This window comes from Protopterus annectens, chromosome 3.part1, assembly GCF_019279795.1.
Source record: "Protopterus annectens isolate FY-2018-M chromosome 3.part1, PAN1.0, whole genome shotgun sequence".
NCBI lineage: Eukaryota > Metazoa > Chordata > Ceratodontiformes > Protopteridae > Protopterus > Protopterus annectens.
In genome coordinates this window covers 421895-443417 of record NC_056732.1, presented here as the reverse complement: position 1 = coordinate 443417, position 21523 = coordinate 421895, and the positions used below count along the sequence as shown (strand labels likewise).

The 21523-nt window shown below is 38.3% G+C and overlaps 1 protein-coding gene across 7 annotated transcripts in view; it reads left to right on the top strand.

Annotated features, from left to right (window-relative positions):
* The window catches only part of GLCCI1 (glucocorticoid induced 1), a 1677723-nt gene that overhangs the window by 1598947 nt on the left and 57253 nt on the right, over positions 1-21523 (top strand). For all 7 annotated transcript variants that reach the window (XM_044066485.1, XM_044066483.1, XM_044066481.1 and 4 more), the window contains one exon: positions 7259-7379. In XM_044066485.1, coding sequence (XP_043922420.1) covers positions 7259-7379 — 121 coding nt within the window. The remainder of the gene's footprint in view (positions 1-7258; positions 7380-21523) is intronic.

The window sequence follows — 21523 nt, the reverse complement described above, 5'->3', positions numbered from 1 at the left end:
TTTCCTTTGCGAAATACGCACTGTAATGTTTGTACTCTGTGAAATATGCCTTGTAATGGCTGTACCTTGCAAAATAACTTTACTGTAACACTACACAAAATGCAAACACTTTATACACTTCTGATAACTCGAATATCTTTGCTTAATACGAAAATACGTATGCTTTGTGAAAATGCAGTTGTTTCCCTTTATTTTACTTGTTTTATGCAATCTGGACCTTATTTCAAACATTTTCCATAGTAATTTGAATATTTTAATCAATATCGTACATATCTGTTTATGCAAAAATGATTTAGAATTTTCTGTATGCCTCGTTTCATATTATGCAAAAAGAAATAGTGCTGAGCAAGTTTTAATACTTGAAATTCATTTCTGACCTGTTTTGTGAAGTATGCTCATTTGAGGATGAGACACTCCTGTATATTCCACCAGCATCTATATAAGTGCCTTAAATTGCCTCAGCCAAGTCGTTTCTGACCTCATGCCCCTTCGGAATGCAGCTTCTGGCTTTGTGTACTTTAGATATGCCTCTTCTGACTCCATGTCCTTTTAGACATGCCATGTCTGGCACCATGTCACTCGTTTGTCTCTAATAGATAAAACAAGAAGTCTTGGGGTTTCATTCTGATGCTTTAATACATACAAACACATCAGGATGGATAGCAACATCATTAAATATGAACGAACTAGTTAATAAACAGACCTTACATACATACATGCTTACATCTGAACAGCTAACTGCAAAATGGCAGTCAGGCTCGCACGTGCTCAGTATTTATGCACTTGTGCAAGCCCTTGGATAGCTTCCTAAAGGTATACACACACATATTGATCTACAACATGCATTTCCTAAAGTAAAAGAAGTTTTTCACTGAAATGCATACCTTTATTTTCTGATTACAGTCCATCATTTTCACAGAGTATGACTGATTTGCTGGTGAATTAAATCAAAATTGTGAGCCAATGTCAGGGATGTTTGAGAGATATGATCAAATATTCTCTGTCATCCATATGGTAGTTCTGCTGGCAACTAGGCCAGGTTATAAACATGGAAGCCTTAGTTAAATGATTCTGTTCTCTGTTTCAAGGTGTCTCTGTAAATAATATTCAGGCTAGCGTAACCTGTCCTGCCGTACTTTAACAGGTGATGACAAGTATCACAATTCTACCTACATTTTTTTCTAAAACCCAATTACATACTCCAGAGATGGCTGTAAAAAACTGGGGATGTCCACTAACATTGTAGCCCAGAAAAAAAATTACAGTTTCCTCCAGTAAAATTAGATTAGCCTCACCCTGTCTTTTCTACTTTAAAACTATTTCTTTAGTGCGCCAGAAACAAAAAAGCTTACTCCTGCCCTGTTCTCTTTTAACATCCAGTTGTGGTATAAAAATCATTTCCCTATTTCTACCTCTCCTAAGGTAACAGCATTTTCTCACCAAACTATCCTTGGTTTTATCTTCCCCCTAAAAAAGAAGTCGAGGATTTTTTCAAATCCTGAAATAAACTTTTTATAAGTAGCATGGAATGGCCCAAAATGTATTTAACAGGCTTGCTGTGAGTGCCTGGATTCTCTGATCAAAATCTAAATGTAACATCTTCCATCTACTAATCAAATCCTTGCATTTATCTTTCAACTTTCCCTAGTAAAGTTTTAATGTATCTTCCAGTGTTGGAAATAAATGTGTTCCTGTCTATTATACAGACTTATGCCATCATAACTGGGAAAATTACCTTAATAAAAAAATAAAAATACATAAAATAGTTAGCTTGACTGCCCTATTTCTGGTCATTGCCTCTACTACAGAGTTCACATGATACCTGCAGTTATGGAGTTAAGATTGGTTTCATATGTGCTTTCTCTAAAAGTTTCACTTCCAGAATGTTTGTGCTTTTTCACATCTGTGTATAGGAACTTTATTTAGTTAGTTTCTACTAAACAAGCTACTACTATCAAGGACTGTGCTGCTTGTGGTCCCTTAAGCAGCTTTCATTGTAACATTTCCACTGTTTTATATACTTTCCTGTGCACATTTTCATTGCAAGATCTACAGGTTAGAAAATTGTGTTACTAATTTTGTTATGTTCAGTCATCACAATTACACTACTTCTAGTGTCTGAAGCAAAATCCATAGGCTGGCCTTCGAGCTTTCCATGCACATTCAATAGGTTAACTTTTTACAGGCTTCAGCTTTATAACTTATGCAAAAGAAATGTTTCCTGTGAGCTTTCTGTACTTTCCTCTAGCAAAACTATGTGAATAGTCAATGTTGAACTTCCATTTAGATGCTTTAATGAAATGCTTCTTTTTTCTATATCTTTTTTGCCACTGTGCCTGCTGACCATAGACCCCTCCCCATTTGGACTCTGCCCATTCACATTGTGGCATTAGTATGGGGTGAGATCCATCTGGAGGGACAATCACACAGGCAGCCGTGAGGGTTGTTTGTGCCCTCACTGCCATCTCAACAATGACAGTGTTTCTAATATGGTCCTAACCCTTTTGTCTAGAGGAGGTGCAACCTGAGTCACAACAGGAGCAACTATGCCTTCCCTAAGTGACTGAATGCCCCCAAACACCTATACTTGAAGACTACTGCATGCATGGCTTGGTGTACTACAGTCACACAGCAGGACCATGCCTGTGGAATGACACCCTGCTGAAGGATTCTGGCAATGGCCAATCCTGATCCTTTCCCCTCCCCCCAAGTTAGGCATGCCAATCCCCCACACCAGTGGCAACAGACGCCTCAGCTGCTAATTGAGCTAAGGTTGCCTTGGCCATAGTCAAGACTTTATCCCCCTACACCTCTGAAGTTAGCTGTTAATGCAATATTTTAAACTTTTTACACTATACCTAATTCTATCACAAACATACTTTTTTCACTTAAATTTACAATAAGAAGCTTTGTGTTGTTTACCTAGAAAACTATAACAAGTATTAGCTGTGCTGTACCATATTGTTGGAATTGTAACTTGTACTGTACTGTTGATTGCTTTGGTTACATGTGGCCAGTTGCTTAAACTGCGAATTGTTTATTTATTTATTTTTTGCATTTGCTGTCAAAGCAATATTTAAGGCATTTTCAAATGTTAGATTTCTTTGAGGCTATCTTGTTATGCTTTCATCTTTATTCCACTTACAGAGTTTTATACCTTAAAAGTCATTGTAATGTCTCTCCATAATTACAATAATGGGATAATTTTCCCAACTCAGTTATATATTCTGACATGGATTTCATAGACTTCCTAGTATGAGACTGAAATATTTTACCCCCTTAATATCTCAACAGGTTTAGAATTTTAAAAAATTCAGTAATTAGCTTGCCTTTCATCAGGTTCGGCAGGCATTAGGACGCTTTTTATTAAACTGTTGATTTGAGTCACACAAGCAAAAAAGAATCGGGGTCCCCTTTCCCATGTTCATTTGTAATACTAATACCATAGAAAATAGAAAATTGGATGTCAACAACCTTAAAGCATGCTACAATAAGATTGCTAAATATGCCACTAATCATCCACACAGATCCCACCACTGTGCAGCCCTCTCACAGCTAAACTGGCTAGAGTTACCCAACCTGTTATCATTTAATCGGCTAACCTTAACCCACAAAATAATCTTTCACCCCTACGACTGCCCAGCAATCTCCCACTTAATCCAACCTTGTAACAAAATTAGAACTCTCAGGTCCTGTAACAAACTTCTACTCAAGGTTTCCAACTCCCATAACTGTCACGGGGATTCTCTCTATTCACACATAATAGCCAAACTCTAGAACACTCTTCCAGAGACAATAGCAAAAAAACCCAACCACGACCACAAATCACTCCTAAAGGAACACCTGACTAACCACTGGCTGTGCTTCTGCCACTCACCTGGATAATTATTAACCCACTTCTGTTACTGTTCTCAGCAAAACTCGTATTCTTCTGATATGAATTGTTTCTTAGTATATAAATTACTCCAGTACTTGTATTATCCTATTGTTTGTTTTTGTACTGTTGTCTGTATTGTTCTATAGATTGAACTGTACTATTAAAATTGCATGTTCTTACATTATATTGTACTATTGCTTGGATTGTATTCTTTGAAATATAGTTTTTTGTTATACTGTGGAGCATTTTTCCCCCGGGTCTCTCCTGAAAATGGGCCCCTGGCCCAGTCAGACACCAACTGGTAAACAAATGTAATAAATAAATAAATAAAAATAGAAGGGTTCCAAAATGTCACACTAATCTTTCCAAGGTTGAAATTTTTTCCATCAGATGTAGTCAGACTCCCTAGAGGGGTTGGGAGGGTGGCCTAATGTTTAAGGTGTTTGCCTTACAAACACAAGGTGCAGGGTTTGAGTCTCACAAGGGATAATTGGTTAGGCTTAAAAAATGGCTCACAAGGGCAATTAGCTTAGTACTAACCGATGAACTGTCACTTGCTTACATTTATTTCTCCTTGGGTTAATGCAAGTGCTGTTTATTTTAGGTATTTAGACCTTGCCACCAATAAAATTGAAAGCATTGTCTCTTGAGCATCAAGTCCAAAGATTTTACATGATGTAATAATGCTAATGAGGATCCCAAGATTCAGAAGAAACAAGAACAGTAGTGAGTTGTTAATGAGCTGCTTCCTGTAGCACTGGGAACAAAGTTTGATTCCTTTTTTCATCCATGTGCCTGCTATTTGACCCTGAGTAAGTCACTTAATGAGATATTGCTCCTGGGTCACCCCTGAAAAGGGACACTTGTGTCCAGAAGGACTTACCCAGTTAACAAATTAATAAAATAAAAAATGAAACCAGTGATCATAGCGTAATAATGGAGTCACTTCTTTACATACAGTATGCAGCTTGACAGTGACATGTACTTCACAGCAGGACATGTACTATTCACCATATGCACTAGCTAGGTTAATTCTTTAATGATACTTCTCAGCTTCTTAGCCAGTAAAGTTAAAAACAGTGGATAGGGAGCAAGCACCCAAAATCGGGACAGTTTTTAAATATTAGTCTTATAAACTCAGAAAGTTGCTAGAATACCAGGTTTTTATTAGCATGCATTTTTCTGAAAGATATGAAGTCTGAAACTCACATGGCAATCATTATTTAGTGACTTCAGTCCTCGGTAATTTACCAGAAAACAGAGGCATAGCTGGTTCAACCAGCAACCTGGGTCGGTCCCAGAACTAGTGACCCACCTCCTTGCTCAAATAGAAGAACAAAAAAAAAGGGCAACTCCAAAAGACAGCTTATGGCAGTCTAAAGCACACACCTCCTCCCTGCACAGCTCCTCTTTAGAACAGCCTAAAAAAGAAAAAAAAAAAAGGGGGGGGGGGCAGCTCTGATAGACTGCTCAATGAAGTCTAAAGCACATGCCCCCACCCAGGCACATGCTCCATGCCTAACACTGATCTTTACTGGAAGAGCAAAAAAAAGTTGTCTACATGCTGCGAATGACATATCAGGACTGCACCCTCTAATACCTTGCATCTGAGGCATATGCCTCGTTTGCCCTAGCCTTGCTAAGCTACTGCAGGAAAATCATACATTTTATAAGAAACAGATAAAAAATATGGGGCAAACATCTGGACACTGCGAAATTCTGGACAGTTGAGAGTTATGCCTTAATAGCCCATAAGCTACACAGATGCAAAATCACCACTTTTTTAATGCTAAAAGTGGTGTACTGCAAAACACTAAAGTGCCCTTCGGCATGGTTTGCAGTTAGCCTGGTGTGTCAAAAGAGAAATTCCTGATGTTTATGAGAACCAAAGTACATTGTAGCCTGGTGTTGTATTGAACTGTTTTTTGCAAAAAAAAAAAACCCTGACTATTATAAAGTAGAAATGAATGTAACAAACAGAAAAAAAAATAGGTTTGAAAACAGTGAAAGCAAAGGGTGGCTTTTAGAAGTATATGGTACAGGCATAAGATTAGTAGGTTTATTTGCAGTAAAAAGCAAAACACCTATTTTTATTAGTGAAACTAAAATGAATATTCTGAGAATATATCCAAATCAACAAAAAAGTCACAAGTAAGTAAAGGATGAGCGCAAGCAGAGTTAGGGATCACACTGATGGAAAAATAACAAATTTGTTTACATCAGTGCGATCCCTAGCTCTGCTTGTACTCACCCTTTGCTCATTCTGAGAATATATGCTATGTTAAACTTATTTGATATTGGCACTTTCTGTAGTGTTGCTTGTCCTGTGTTATTACCAGCAATTTGGGATAGGGCTGTTTTGTTTTACTGTTCTTTCTAAGCATAGACAGAAGAGCACGCTGGTAGGAGTACTCTAACATTTCAACCTCAATGTATCACATTGTAAAGTATTTACAAGTGATGTTTCGTAGCTACGACAGAACGCCTTATATTAGTTTCCTCATTATTCATATCATTTGAAATTTGGTGTGTTCCCGGCTGGGGTGCCTTCTGTGTGAAGTCTGCATGTCCTCCATGTGTTCGCTTTGGTTTCCTCCAAGATTCCAAATACATACAGCCGGTGTATTGGACACTCTAAATTGGCCATAGATGTGAGTGTGTATGTGAGTGTGTGGTGTGAAGGAACTACCGTGGGAAGGCTAGCCACACGGCAGTATAATCTTGGCTCTAAATGATTGTCACTAATGAAGTGACACCCCAACCCCATGTGCACAACAATGGGAAAAAGTGGTGATGGATGGATGGATGGATGGGCGTTATCTCGTAGATATAGTGTGGAATTCATTTTGTTTTAAACCAAGTGCCTGCTTTGATAGTATACAAGAAAGTTTAGTACAAAGCGTGTTTTTCTTAGTTTTGCTTTAGAAGATTAAAATAATGTTGATGCATTCAGGTTTGGAAATATACTGAGGTAAAAGAGCACGTGTGGGTGCTTAAAAGCAAAGTCTTCCAAGTCAGTAATGAATTATTTGACGTTACAGTATAATAAACATTTCTGTTTTTCAAGCTATCTCTTGAAATGTTGTGCCTATCACATTAGAAATTTCAGAGATAGTAGATAGTGTCAGTAAAGTTAGAATTCTGCTTTTGTTTTATATAATTTGTAACAACATTGGTTTATTTAGCTAATTTCATTGATTGTGATGCAAGGGTGCAAGCAGGAGATACCAAATAAATAAAGCATGTCTTATAACAGGATAGCTCTAGACGTGGTCAACGATTTTGAATCACTACTGCTTTTTTTGGGGGGGTGGGGGGAAGTGATTTACTAAATTTAGAAGCATTAACAGTCTCCTATAATGTGCTGCTTTAAATTTTCAGAGAGTGGGAGTGTGTCACCATTACCCAAGTATGCTTCATCTCCAAAACCCAACAACAGCTACATGTTCAAACGAGAGCCCCCTGAGGGCTGTGAACGAGTGAAGGCCTTTGAGGAAATGGCGTAAGTAATTTTTTGTTTTAATATATCAGTTGGTCGCTGCAGACTTCTGTACTGTAATCAATTTCATTTAATGGGAGATTAATAATTTTCCAGTGGATTACCATTAAGAAATCACTGCAGTTTTAAAATTTTTTTTTTGCTAAGGGAAAGATTTTATCTCAAGTTGTTAAACCTTTAAGTTCTAGGATCCCAAGATCACAGCTGTCAATAACTGTAACTTTAATTCTTTGACCCAACTCCTTTTCATCTTACATTACAGTTTGCTTGATAATTAAACAATTAGTGGTTATTGCTGAAGAAAAAAAAATTATTTCAGAGTATTTTGCATATCTTCAACCAAGGCATCATGTGTGAGGGCATTATATAAGTTATATTTTTATGGAGGAGGTAGCTTTCTCAGAGTTGTCAGCTGGTTTTAATGATGCTAAGAAGTGATTCATCGTGTTTTTCATTATATTTCAGAGCTATCATTTTCATAAGCTCGTAGTTTCTGGGTTCATAGGAGTTACTAGGCTATTAGCCCTAGGGCCTTTATAGGCCTAGCCATGTTATACCGCTGCTCCATTATTGACCAAGTTGTATGGTCTATATTTGCAGTGCAAGTCTATGGTCAGCACTGACTGTCCTTATTGAATAGGGACATAGATGACACTCCCGGGGTAAATTTACGGTCTTCCATTCCAGTTGTCTAAATTAAGGTTAAATAGTGTCGTTAAGGAGCTCTGTTTTAGTGATACAGAAAAGCTGCATTCCTTGTGAGCAGTGCTGTAGTGTTCTTTTTATTCATTTGTGCTAGCACCGTGTGACTTTAAACAGAACAGGCCACAGAAGATTTGTATGTCTAAATTAATGTGCTTGACATATTCATCAAGGATTGGTTAGGCTAATCACATGAGAAAAAACAGAATCACTGATATGTAAGTGGTTCAAGCAATTCTGTTGCCATCGAGTCAGGCCCCATGGCAGGCAGTACTCCACTTAGCACTGGTTATTAGTCAGAAGAAATGAAAAGAAAACATTTTTTTCCTTTTTTCCCCCTCCCATACATCACTCTCTATGACTCCTATTAAGTGCCCCAATGCCTTACAGCCACACCCACACCAGGTAAACCAGCTACTCCAACCCCCCCCCCCCAGACATACTCTGTAATCTCCTGGGGCTGGTTGTGGAGCTTAAGGATATACTGGACATCATGGTCATCCAGATCCATTGTTTTTGTTTTCCACTTATGCCCTGCCTCTCACTTCTGCCCTGCCACTCACTCCTCCACCACAATGCCCATGGTTACATCCAAAGGGCGGGAATGCAATGGAGATGTTGCAGCATATTGTCCCTCCTTTAAAGTAGCTCAGCAGTGTATACCTCATCTTTTCTTTTGGACCACACCTGCTACTCTGTGACATTCCCAGCCTTCATCAGAGATCACCTACATCACTGCCCTCCACCAGAATAGCCTTGCCTTACTCCATCAGTCACCTAAACTACTAATCGAACCTGGGTTGCCCGGAACATAGTCAAGTCACTGGAGCAGCTTTAAACAAGACATTTTTGAAATAAGCTTTTTGAATTTTAGTAGTGAGCATTTAGCCGTCTTTCTATATGAAATGACATCTTTCTTCTAGTGACCCAGTATGATATTTAATTCAGAACAATTTCAGTGTTTCTTTGGACAGCATTATATTCTGAACCTAGTTCCTTTTGTTCCACATGCCTGATATTCAGCCAGGAAAGCAGATTGCGGGCTGTCAAAACCTTCCACTTATCTCCCACCACCTAATGACTGGAAACTAAAGCACAACAGAGTGAATGATCCAGACCCTTACCTGGTCTACTAGTTCCTGAAATGTAATAAGTGAATAACAAGTAAAAAAAATGTTATTTCGCATGCACAGTTCTTAAAGTGCTAATATTTGAACAGCTGCAAAAGATGAGTCAGACAGCTATTTTTTTCTAGCAGTTTCTCTCTGGCTTTCATTTTTTCATATCTGCCATCTTCCTTCTTTTGAGAGGCATATTACTCTTTTTTATACTGCCACAAGATGGAAACAGAGAAAGAGAGAATTTTCAAAGAAATCCACTTACCACAACCCAAGATTTCAAATGATTATCTTCCTGTTTTAGATACTTAATGTGTGTTTGTGTGTGTGTGTGTGTGTGTGTGTGTGTGTGTGTGTGTGTGTGTGTGTGCGCACACGGGAGCATGTGTGTGTGTATATGTTTGCATGCGTACATTGTGCGTGTGTTTGTGACTGTAATAATAGCAGGCAATTTCAGTCCAGCCACACAGCATATGTTAGTTAGGATACATGTAGTCAAATCAATGGCAGTTCATTCAACTGCAAATAGACTGAAAACATTTAGCAAAAAGCACTTTTGACAAAACTGAAACAAAAATCCCCCCTGCACCCCCTTTATGTGGGGTGGATGCCCTCATACCACTCAACTTAAATATACCTACTTTGGAGTCACACACCACTGGAGAAAAGGGAAATTTCCTCTATCATTGAAAGTGCTTTAGGTTTCCTATTAGGATACATATTCTTCCTTGTCATATTCTGTGTTTGCATATTTGAACAACATTTTATTAGTGACATTGGATGTCAGTAATTTGGCTACAGTTATTAGTAATGAGTTTGGCCTTATGGCAGTGAGGGCTGTATTGCAGAATAGAGGCATTTATGATGAGAAAACTAACTTTTTAATTCTAGAAGCATTAAAACTAGTGTTGGAAAATGTATTTTTATGCAATGGTTCGCATTACAGGCAGAAACAGGGTGATGCCATGGGCACACCCTGTGCGAACTCTTATGCGAACATAGTACTACCTTACTGGGAACAAAAGTATATTTATGAATTAGACCATCCTTGGAATGCATCACTAGCTTTTTATGTTAGATTTGTTGATGATTTTTTTTTGTTGTGGGCACATGATGTTACTGAGTGTAGAACTTATGGAAAATACAACTGATTTCCTGAGATTTTCCACAAGTTATAGTTTAGACACCATCTCCTTCTTGGACATAAAAATAGTGAAGAACAGGCAAGGAGCACTAGACACAACATTATATAGAAAGGCATGCTGGAAAAATCATTACTTGAATGCAAGCAGCATGCACCCTAAACACACTTTTAGAAATATTGTTAAAGGACAATGTTGTAGAGTGTCTCGCTTATGCACTGATAGAGAAGTATTTCATCAAGAATTAGACACCTTGTGTGAGCATTTATCCAACAAGGGTTATGGTAGAGAGGATTTACATAAAGGTAAAGAAGCAGCAATAATAAATAGGAGAGATAAAGCTAAACCGTGGCAAACACAGAATATGACAAGGAAGAATATGTATCCTAATAGTAAACCTAAAGTAGTGCTGCATTATAGTAATAATATACAAGGTGTTAGTACCATTATAAAACAAAACTGGAAAATTTTAAAAAGTAATGATCAACTGAGAGGCAAAATTGATGCAGTTCCTAAATTTACTTTTAAACATAATAGTAATCTTAAAGATCTTTTATGTCATGAACCAGTTCAAAGTACGTATAATAAATGTTCAGCATATTTGCCTATATAGTATAAGAAATCAAATCAAAACAGCTTCCGGGCTAGGACCCTCTTCAGATTCAAAGTATTAATTCGTAGACAAACAGAATCAGGCTCACCACAGCACAAAGTAGACTTAAAACACGATTTATTGACTGCAGTAACAAAAATAAAGTTCTTTCACGTTTTACAACGCTTCATCAGACTTTCAAGACTACTAACAACTTTAGTCACATTTATATACCATAATTTTTGTTTTTTATACATATTTCTTATATATGTATATATATGCATCTGCATATTTTATATTCTGTATGTTTTATTAAAATAGTTAAATATATGTTTTTTATATAAATGTTTTTATATATGTATAGGATATATGTATTTGGTAGGATTATATGCCTGCTGATTTTAGAATGTGAATGGTTGCATGATGAGTTGATTGTTTGATTGATTAATTGAGTAGAAGGTGGATTATGGTATATAAATGTGACTAAAGTTGTTAGTCTTGAAAGTCTGATGAAGCGTTGTAAAACGTGAAAGCGCTTACATTATTTTTGTTACTGCAGTCAATAAATCCTGTTTTAAGTCTACTTTGTGCTGTGGCGAGCCTGATTCTGTTTGTCTACGAATTAATTCTTTGAATCTAAAGAGGCTCCTAGCCCGGAAGCTGTTTTAATTTGATTTCTTATATTTGCCTATTATACGAGTAAGGATGGGAACTTTTCCTTGCAGGCATTGCAAGGCATGTGCCTTTGTAAATGGAGTTAATTATTTTATACACCCCACCACCAATAAGAAATATATATTTGAGCTTTACGCTGACTCTCATACAGAAAATGTGATACACTTGGCGCAGTGTAATTTTTGTCCTAGTTTTTATGTTGGGAAAACTAGCTGTAAGTTAAAGGCAATCATTTTGAATCATTTGTCATCTATCAAACTTAAGGATGAAAGAAATGCTTTATACTAACATGTTTCTATACATCCAGGTCACATTTTCTCTTTCATGGTATTACAAATTGTAAAAATGGGAAGGGGGGGTGACGTTGTAAATAATTTAGAGTTTGCAGAGTTAAAGTGGATTATACAGCTGGCAGCTGATAGTCCACCAGGAATAAATAATGCTGTCCCTTTAAAACCAGCCTTAAAAAGAAGGTGGGTAAAGTGCAAGCAGTGATTTGCTATTTTAAACTTAATTGTTTAATTGTTATATATTTTATTTGTATATAATGTAGTTTTAGAGTATGTAACATTTGTCTGAAGAAGGGTTTCACCCAAAAGCGCTACCGTTTTATAATAAATAGTATTGGCCAGTTTGGACTATTTCTTGTTTGCTGACATTTTGAAAAAAATCTGATTTCTAGCTATAGGTTCTCTTGTATGACCTCGGAAAGCCATAAAATATATTTAAGTTTACTGGAAACACTCAATCACTGTCCAACCCAATATCATATTCATGAGTGACTTTAATTACCCAACTATTAACTGGGAATCATATACTATGCAAAATGTATAAGCACAAGGATTCCTGGATTTTGTAAACACAAACTCCCTGGACAAGATTGTCAGTATGCCAGCCAGGGGTGCAAACATACCGGATCTGCTCCTCACTAATATGGGAGAGCACTGCACACCCCCTAGAATAACATCCTCTCTGGTAAGGTCAGATGTCAAAACACTCTCCCTTGAAGTAAAAATAAAACCTAGAACCCCAAACAACTCTGGAATGTTCAAGAACTGCTTTAAGGCTAACTTCGTATTTTTTAGTGATAACCTGGCAAAATTTCAAGCTTCCTGAAGCTTGAGAACACTGCTGCCTACACAGAACTGTTCACAGAAACCCTATACAAGCATGTTAATAACTTCATAGAGGCACCTGTACCCATCAGGAAAAAGTACAGAACTAACTCAAAAAACAAGCCACCATGCTGAAATCACAAAATCAATAGGCTGCAATAACAGAAGAAAATCATGGCAAAACTTAGGAGGTGTAGCACTCAGAAGGACAAAAGTGCTGTGATCAAACGAAGCAAACAACTCAGGGGACGAATTAAGTCTACCAAAGACAAATTTGAGGTAAGGACAACCACAAGGCATTATTTTGCTATATCCATAACCTCAAAGGCTGCACACAATTGTGAGCAGAAATGGTTGTTAATGGAGCCACCTATACTGAGCCAGAAAATATAGCAAACCTACTGGCAGACAAATTCTGCTCTAACTTTACCCCTCTCTCCCCCTGAATTTCCCCTCAGGAAATACCATCAAATAAGACTTCCTTACTATCACTAAGGAACAGGTCCTCAATGCTCTCTCTAAGGCCAAGCACACTGCATTAGTGGGCCCAGATAATATCCCAGGCTGCCTTCTGAATACCATGAAACATGACCTGTCAGGCCCTCTGAAATCATTGTTTAACAGTAGCCTCCAGATAGGCTTTGTGCCTTATGAATGGAGAATAGCAGTTATCATCCCTCTGCATAAAGGTGTCCATCTACAGAACCTGGAAACTACTGACCCATAAGCCTCACTAGTCTCACATGCAGAGTCATGGAAAGAAATATAATGGAATGATCAATAATGACACAGGAAACCTCCAGACACTGGACCCAACCCAGTTTCATCAAGACCAGGTCATGCCTACTCAACCTGATGGACTTCTTTAAGAAGGTCACCAAAGCAATGGATGAGTTCAAAATGATTCACACTGCCTGCCTTGATCTGGCCAAGGCATTTGGCAGATTACCCCACTCAGGCATTGTTGACATACTTAAGAGGTTAAGTATAAATAGTAATGTCACCCGATGGATAGCCATCTGGCTCACAGGCAGGTCCCATGAAGTTAGAATTGGGGAGTCCACCTCTACAAAGAGGCCAGTCATCAGTTGATTCCCTCAGGGATTGGTACTGGGACCGTTGCTTTTTCACGTCTTCTTCTCTGACGTCAGGGTCAATGTCAAGGGCCTCTGGTTAATCACATTTGCAGATGATTGCAAATTAGGAGCAGTCATAGAATCCCGCACCAACACTAATGTTCTTCAGGAAGGTCTGACACACACAAATAACTGGTGTCAGAGCCATGGACTAAAACTAAATGTCAAGAAATGCATAATAGTATCCTTTGAGAAGTTATCCATCCCTGGTAACTATCATATTGACAAAACATCCCTAACAGTCAACCTAGTAGTCAGGGACTTTGGGACACACGTAGACCCTAATCTAGCCTTTGACTGTCATGTGTCTACAGTAGTGAGGAAATGTATCTGTGTTGTGCAATTTATAAACAAAGGTATGGCATCTAGGTCCAAGGAGGTCATTGTTCCATTGTATACATCATTTATCAGACCTATCATTGAGTACAGAGCCCTCTTTGGTATCTACATAAACAAGGCACATCCAACAATTGGAACATCCACAGAGGTTCCTCATTAAAAGAATACAGGGTGTAAGTAACATGCCCTGTGCAGATCATCTCAAAGTCCTATCTCTGTATTCTGTCTCCTACAGGCTGTTGAGGGGACATCTATGCCTGGCATACAAGGCATTTTTGGACCCCACGTTGCTGGACCTCCTCCATTTCTGCAAAACAAACAGCCCTAGCATTACCCATTCTAAAGACTTAAACCTTGTCTGTGATATAAATTGGACCTGCTGGAGAGACAGGTGTATATATGTGAGATTACCCCCTTCTCTGGAAAAAGCTTCCCATCCATGTGAAGCAGAATTCCTCCCTAACCCAATTTGTGTAGCTTGGACAACTGGATGGTGAGAAGGAAATTCAACCCTAGTTTGACATTTATGTCTCTAATGGAAACAGATAACCTGTAAATGGTTCATCTCCCAGGCCCCTGCTTGTAAATGTTTCATTTCCCAAGCCCCATGAGTACCAGAAATTGCTAGAAATTTGGGATACAGTAGTAGGCTTAAAAAGACACCAGTGGCTGTTAGCCTACTGCACACCTATGAACCTATAATGATGGCTTTAGTAGTCACACAAAAAGATGAGAATATACATAATCATAGTAATCAACTGTCTGTGATGGAGAGCAAAATAGCAATATTTATAGTACTCTTTACATTTGAGGCTTTTGATATTAATGAATCAACCACAGGGACAGTTGCAGAGACAGAGTTTATTGTTAAATATAGTTGAGGGTTAAGTTTTTTCTTGAATTGTAGGGAACTGCTATTTTGTCTAAAGATGCTTGGGCGGGAGGACTTCCAAGACTGCTGCACATTGAGTAACAACTTAATTCTACCTCTTCCAGTGTGAAAAAAGAAACTTAGCAGAGAAAGCCAGTGGTTTATATTTCTGGGTAAATTTCAGTAACTGTCTAGTAAGTATACTGCCTGGATGCCAGGAAAAAATAAATATAGACCTGAAAGAAAAATCAGCTACCAAAAGGTGAGGAAAAACAGACTGAGAAAGTATTGCAGTGGTTCAGCAAACAGTGCAAGCTTCAGACATGACTTCCAGTAACCTGGAAGAAAGTATGACAACTGCACAAAGACCTGATTAAAATAAATGAAACACTGATGGAGTATATCAACTCAAACAACAAAAGGCTGGAAAAATGGAGGAAGCTTTAAACAGATATTCAGATGAGGTGACAAAACTGCAAAAATTATAGGTCAGAATGAAGGAAAGTCTGGCTAAATATGAGACTGCTTAAAAATAATAGAATTAGAGGACAGAGCATGTAGACAAAACCTGAGATTTTTTGGTATACCAGAGAAGCTGGGCGGAACAGATTGTATTAATTTTATGAAAGCACAAATAAGCAACTGGACTGGTATTCCACAACAGGAGTTGGTAATTGAAAAGGCACATAATGTGTATGTTCTAAACCCGGCTATGAGAAAGCAACCTAGACCTTTAATAATAAAGATACAATCCTACCAGTAGACGATGTTGATTCTGACAAAACTGTGGCAGAAGGACAAAGTACTAAAAGTAGGAGACAGCACAGTGTTTGTGGAGAATGATTACTCAATGTACACCAGGCAGAAGAGGAGTAAATTTATCCCACTATTCAGGGAATGTTGGGAACCAGCCATGAAATTTTAATTACTGTGCCCAGCTATATTTAAAATATTTATCCCTGCAGGGGCAAAATCATTTCTGGATGAAATGCATGCTAAGGAGTAATTGCAAAAGTTTGTCCAACAAAACATGAGCTGTGAAACAAGCAGATTCTGTTTCTTGTTCTTCTGATAATAAATATCACAGAGAGACAGTGCCAGTGAAACCTTTTCCAGTGTTTCAACAGAAATTTCTTGACAGAAGGAAAAAAAGCACAAGAGTTGACTAGTAGAATTGAAGCAGAAACAGGATTTTGGAGATGGAGATGAATAGGAATAAAACCAGGAACTTGGAAATTGACAAATGTGGGATTACAAAGCAATAGTTATATTTGTGAAACATGACAGAACAAAAAAATCTTGAAATATTGTATTATTTTGGACTTTGTTAAACTTATAGGGGACTCCAAAGAATATGCCCTACATCATGTCATTAATCCTTGGAAAGATACTTAGGATAGGGGAAGAGAAAGGTGAAAGTAAATTGTAAGTAAAATACATTTTTTCTTAATAGTACTATTTTTATGGTGTGTGATTTTCTTTGTATACTATAAAGTAAAATTTTCTCAGTTATTTTTAAGTGTAATATGGATACTAATGTAAACAGCTGCTCCTGTTTTTTCATTTATCCTTGTTCAGTTTTATGAAATGTAGGCACTGCAATGTAAAAAAAAAAAAAAAAAAAAAAGGAGAAGAACAAATGACTGGTTAAAAGAGCATGACAAAAGAAAAATTAGTGCACGTTTTCTCATTCTTGCATAGGGGAATGACTGGTTAAGGCCCTTAGCTTGATCTATTAACAAGTTTTAAGAGAAAGCAAGTAAATGAAAAACAAGATTGAATATTATAAGGCTTTTTTTTCCTAGCAGGTTAATATATGCTTAGTAACAATTCTGTATCTGGTCCTCATGTCTCCCGGAGACAATATGATAAGGAGAAATGGCTAGGAGATCATGTTCTCTGAAAGCATTCAGTTGTTTGCTCATTCTGGGAGAGCAAAAAAGATAAGACAAAACCAGACAGCACTTAGTTGAAGCACAGCCTGCATCATACGTCTTAACATGGATAACCATTCTTTTAGGTTAACCCAAGAATGTGAGTGTGGCTGTCACTTTGGAACATTGGTTCCTCTTAGGAGGGTAGAACTTCCATATTTGAAGATGTACATAGTTTTGTGTGTTATTAAGCTAGTAGGTTTTAGGGGGTATTGGGGGTGTGCTTGTTTTTTGTTTGAGGGCTTTCAATAAAACAATAAGTTTTGTAAGATGTGACTTGGGCTCAAATGGATATGACAAGAAAAAAATGTATAAAAGATCAACCTGCCAAACACTGTATGCATGTAACACAAAAGCTGGAACTAGATTATGCATAAAAGGTGGGATTAATAACTTTTCAATACCATAATGGTTTCTGTAATGTCTTTAAATGTCAATGGTCTCACAGATAAATACAAAAAAAAAAAAAAGAAAGAGTCGTGAGCTACATTAAAACATGTAGAGTACAAATACCTGTGCTACAGGAGACACACTTGAAAAGAACTGAACATGTGAATTTGATGAAAAAAGGTTTTCAGGATGGTTATTCAGCGGAATACCTGGGACAAAGGAAAAGCAGAGTTGTTTGTCTTTTCGGCTTTTTCCGGTTAGGGGTCGCCACAGCGGAACTCACGTCTGCTAATGATTGGCAGTAGATTTTTATGGTGCTGAGTTGCCAGCCCGACCTTCAGCAAAGGCATGCCCATTCACACATGTCTTTCAGAGGCCACTCGACCGCGGGGAGGACATGCAGACTCCACACAGAAGGCACTCCAGGCGAGAATCAAACAGGATAACCTCTTGCTGTGAGGCAACAACGCAACGGCTGTACCACCACGGGGAGCTCCAGTAGTGATAGAAGTTGAAAAAGACAATAATTGCAGATTTGCAGTACTAAGGGGCTACTTGCAAGTGAGGAGGATTACACTGGCATGTATTTATATTACACCTAAAACTGCTATAATCGAGCTTAAGGAAATTCTGGGAGAAATAATCATCTGTCAGCAAGGAATATTAGTAGGTGGAGACTGGAATTTGATTTGCAGCAGCAAATATGTGTTGGGGGGGGGGGCAGAAGGGAAAATATAACAAGGAGGGTAGATTTTTGAAGAACTTTATGAAAATATTTGGCATGGAATATGTGAATTCAGTACCAGGAGCATGGAGTGAATTTACATATTACTCCCCAAGATAAAAAAAATAAACTAGGCTAGACAGAGTTTACATTTCACAGGAACATGTGCATTTAATTGAAGGCCTTGCTATGCACCCAATAAGTATTTCAGATCATGTGCCAATAATAACTAAAATAAAAACACAGGATAATAAAATAAAAATGAGACATTGGCACATTCCCACCTATCTGTTGAAAAGAGAGTAATTTAAGGAGTGGGTAGTGGAAATTATTTAGAAGCTATTAGAGAAGATAGACATTTCTTCTGAAAATATAGATAGGGAGTGGGATAAAATTAAAGTGGAGTTTAAAAATAGGGTGGAAATAAAAGAAATGGAGATATGGTTAAGAAGTAACAAGAATTATTTTGAGGGACTGGCAAATGTTAAAGTATTGCAGAAAAGGGCGAATCTCACAGAACAAGAAGAGGAGCAACCGCAAAATGTTAAACAGAAAATAAGGGATTACCTCAATAGTATGCATTTAGAAAGATTGTTGTTAAGCAACTATTTTTGATAATAACTCTAGAGCACAAAAACTTTTAGCATAATGACTCATTCGACCCATGCACAATGCCCCGTTTCACATCCCCGATACTTGTCCCGCGCCTCACATCTCTGTAGATCAAGTGTTAAAGGCCCTATCCAAGGCAAAGAACACAGCTTCCATGGGACCTGATAGTATCCCAGGCTGTATTCTGCATCATCTTTAGCAACTACTAGCTTTGCCATTGAGCACCCTATTTAACCACAGCCTAAGTACAGGCTTCATTCCAGCAGAGTTGAGAACTGCCATTGTCATCCCCATGACAAAGGTGGTGCCACTACTGACCCTGGAAACTATTGGCCTATTAGCTTGACAAATCTGATCTGTAAAGGTTTGAAGCATATTATTATGGATCTCATAAACAAGGACATAGTCAATCTCCAAGCTCGTGACCCCCACCCAGTTTGGATTTGTCAAGGACAGATCTTGCCTGTTGAACCTGGTTGACTTCTTTGAGACTGTCACTAAGACCCAGGATGAGGGAAAGTCAGTACATACAGCTTACCTTGACTTGGCCAAGACCTTTGACACAATCCCTGACTCGGTCTTCATCGAAAAGCTAACACAACTTGACTTAAATCACCAATAAGACCCACAAGATCAAAATAAGTGCCTCCACCTCCGACAGCAGACCTGTCACTAGTGGTGTTCCCAGGGATCTGTCCTGGGGCCTCTACTGTTCGGCATCTACTTCTCAGAGGTCCAGGCAAAGACAAAAGACCTGTGGCTGACCAAGTTTGCAGATGACTGTAAGTTGGGTACTGTCACTGACTCTCCAAATGATGTTAACATACTGCAAGAGGGTCTCAAAGCAACAAATGACTGGTGCCAAAGTCATGGCCTTAAGTTAAATGCAAAAAAATGTATTATCATACCATTCGGCAAAAACACGGCCCCTACTGATTACCACATCAACGGCAACCCCCTAAGCACATAACCTGTGGTAAGAGACCTGGGTACTAAGGTTGACAACAATCTCACATTCGACCATCTTGTAGCGGCAGTGTCCAGAAAAGTCTTTTACTTGGTTCATCTCTTAAGTAAAGGGATTGCATCCAGAAAAAAGGAGGTTATTACCTCTCTGTACTCCTCCCTCATTAGATCAACAATTAAGTATAATCCCCCATTTGGTATGTACCTCTCCAAACACCTGCATCAACTAAAAAGGCCACAGAAATACCTCACAAAAAGAATACATGGCCTCAAACACCTGTCCTAGGCAGACAGGCTCAAATCACTATCGGTCTACTCAGTATCGTACAGATTTCTCAGAGGTGGTCTGTGTCTCACCTACAAGGCAATAATGGACCAGCCCTACTAGAGATGCTCCATATCCATAAGTCTATCTCTTCATGCATTACCTGTTCTAAAGGCCTGAATCTAATAAGTGACATCAACAAAACCTGCTGGAGGGACAGGTTTGCCTCCCAGAGGCTGCCCTGTCTTTGGAATAGATTTCCCATACATGTCAAACAGAGTACCTCGCTGACCCTCTTCAAGCGCAACCTTGATGAGTGGATGGGAGACCACAGACTTGTCCCAGGGGTTCCACCTGTGTCCCTCATTGACAGTGGCGACAGGTGCTGACTGAGGTTTCTTTTTTGGGGATAAACTCTTGGCTAGGCTTCTAATGGCCTAGTAACCTACTATGATCCTATGATCCTATGACTCAGTCAACAAAAAGTAGAAGGGGATGTCGCCAAGCTTAGGGAGTCTTTAACAAGGAAGACAACAAGAGATTGTGTAGAAGTATTAGAAATATTTCGGAAATTCTATGAAAGTCTGTATAAAGCAGAGAAATATGGAAATCAAGAAAAGCTACAAATGGAAATGTTTATGGAAGAATGAAATATGCCCAGGCTAGAGGGAGAGGAAGCTCTGTTACTAACAGTTAGGATACGAGGAGAAGAGATAAAAATTGTGATGTGTAACAAATCTACTTGAAAGTCCCTAGGAACAGATGGTATTGCTGTAGAAATTTGGAAGCTAGGAGGGAAAACTGATCTGGAAGGTTTTGTTTAACAGTATTTTAAGAGAAGAAGTACCAACATCCTGGAAGAAAGCAGTGGTAGCTATAATACCGAAACAGGGTAAAGATCCATCAGATCCAGCTTCATACAGGCCCATTTCAATACTGAACCATGATTTTAAAGTGTTTGTCTATAATGGCTAACATAATGGCAAAAGTGATGCCAAGCTTGATAGACATGGATCAGTGTGGTTTTGTGGAGGGGAGGCAAACATTTGACAACATTAACAGATCGTTGATGATCCAGAAGGAGCATAAGAAAACGTCACTGTTGTTGGTGGGTCTTGATGCAGAGAAAGCATTTCACAGAGTAAGCTGTCAGTTTATGAGCAGGACAACGGAAGCATTTGCACTCCCCTGATAAAATTATAAGGTTGATTAGGAGGAGATATATATGAGGGATCAGAGGCAAAAATTAAAGTGTGTGGGTTCCTCTCTCATAATTTCTGCTTGAGTAGAGGAAGCAGGCAGAAGTGTACTCTTTCTCCTTTATTTGCATTTTATTTAGAACCATTGGTAAACAAAATAAAGAACTCATAAATTCAAAGATATATTTGGTATGGTAGCCAGGAAAAGCTTGCTGTTTGCAGATGATATTATTTTATACCTGATAAAACCAGAAAAAGGCATTACAGTGTTGTGGAACATTTTGAGACAGTTTCAAATCTTTTCAGGATAGAAAATTAATGAAGCTAAAACAAAGACATTAGTGATAAATTATGTACCCACACACAA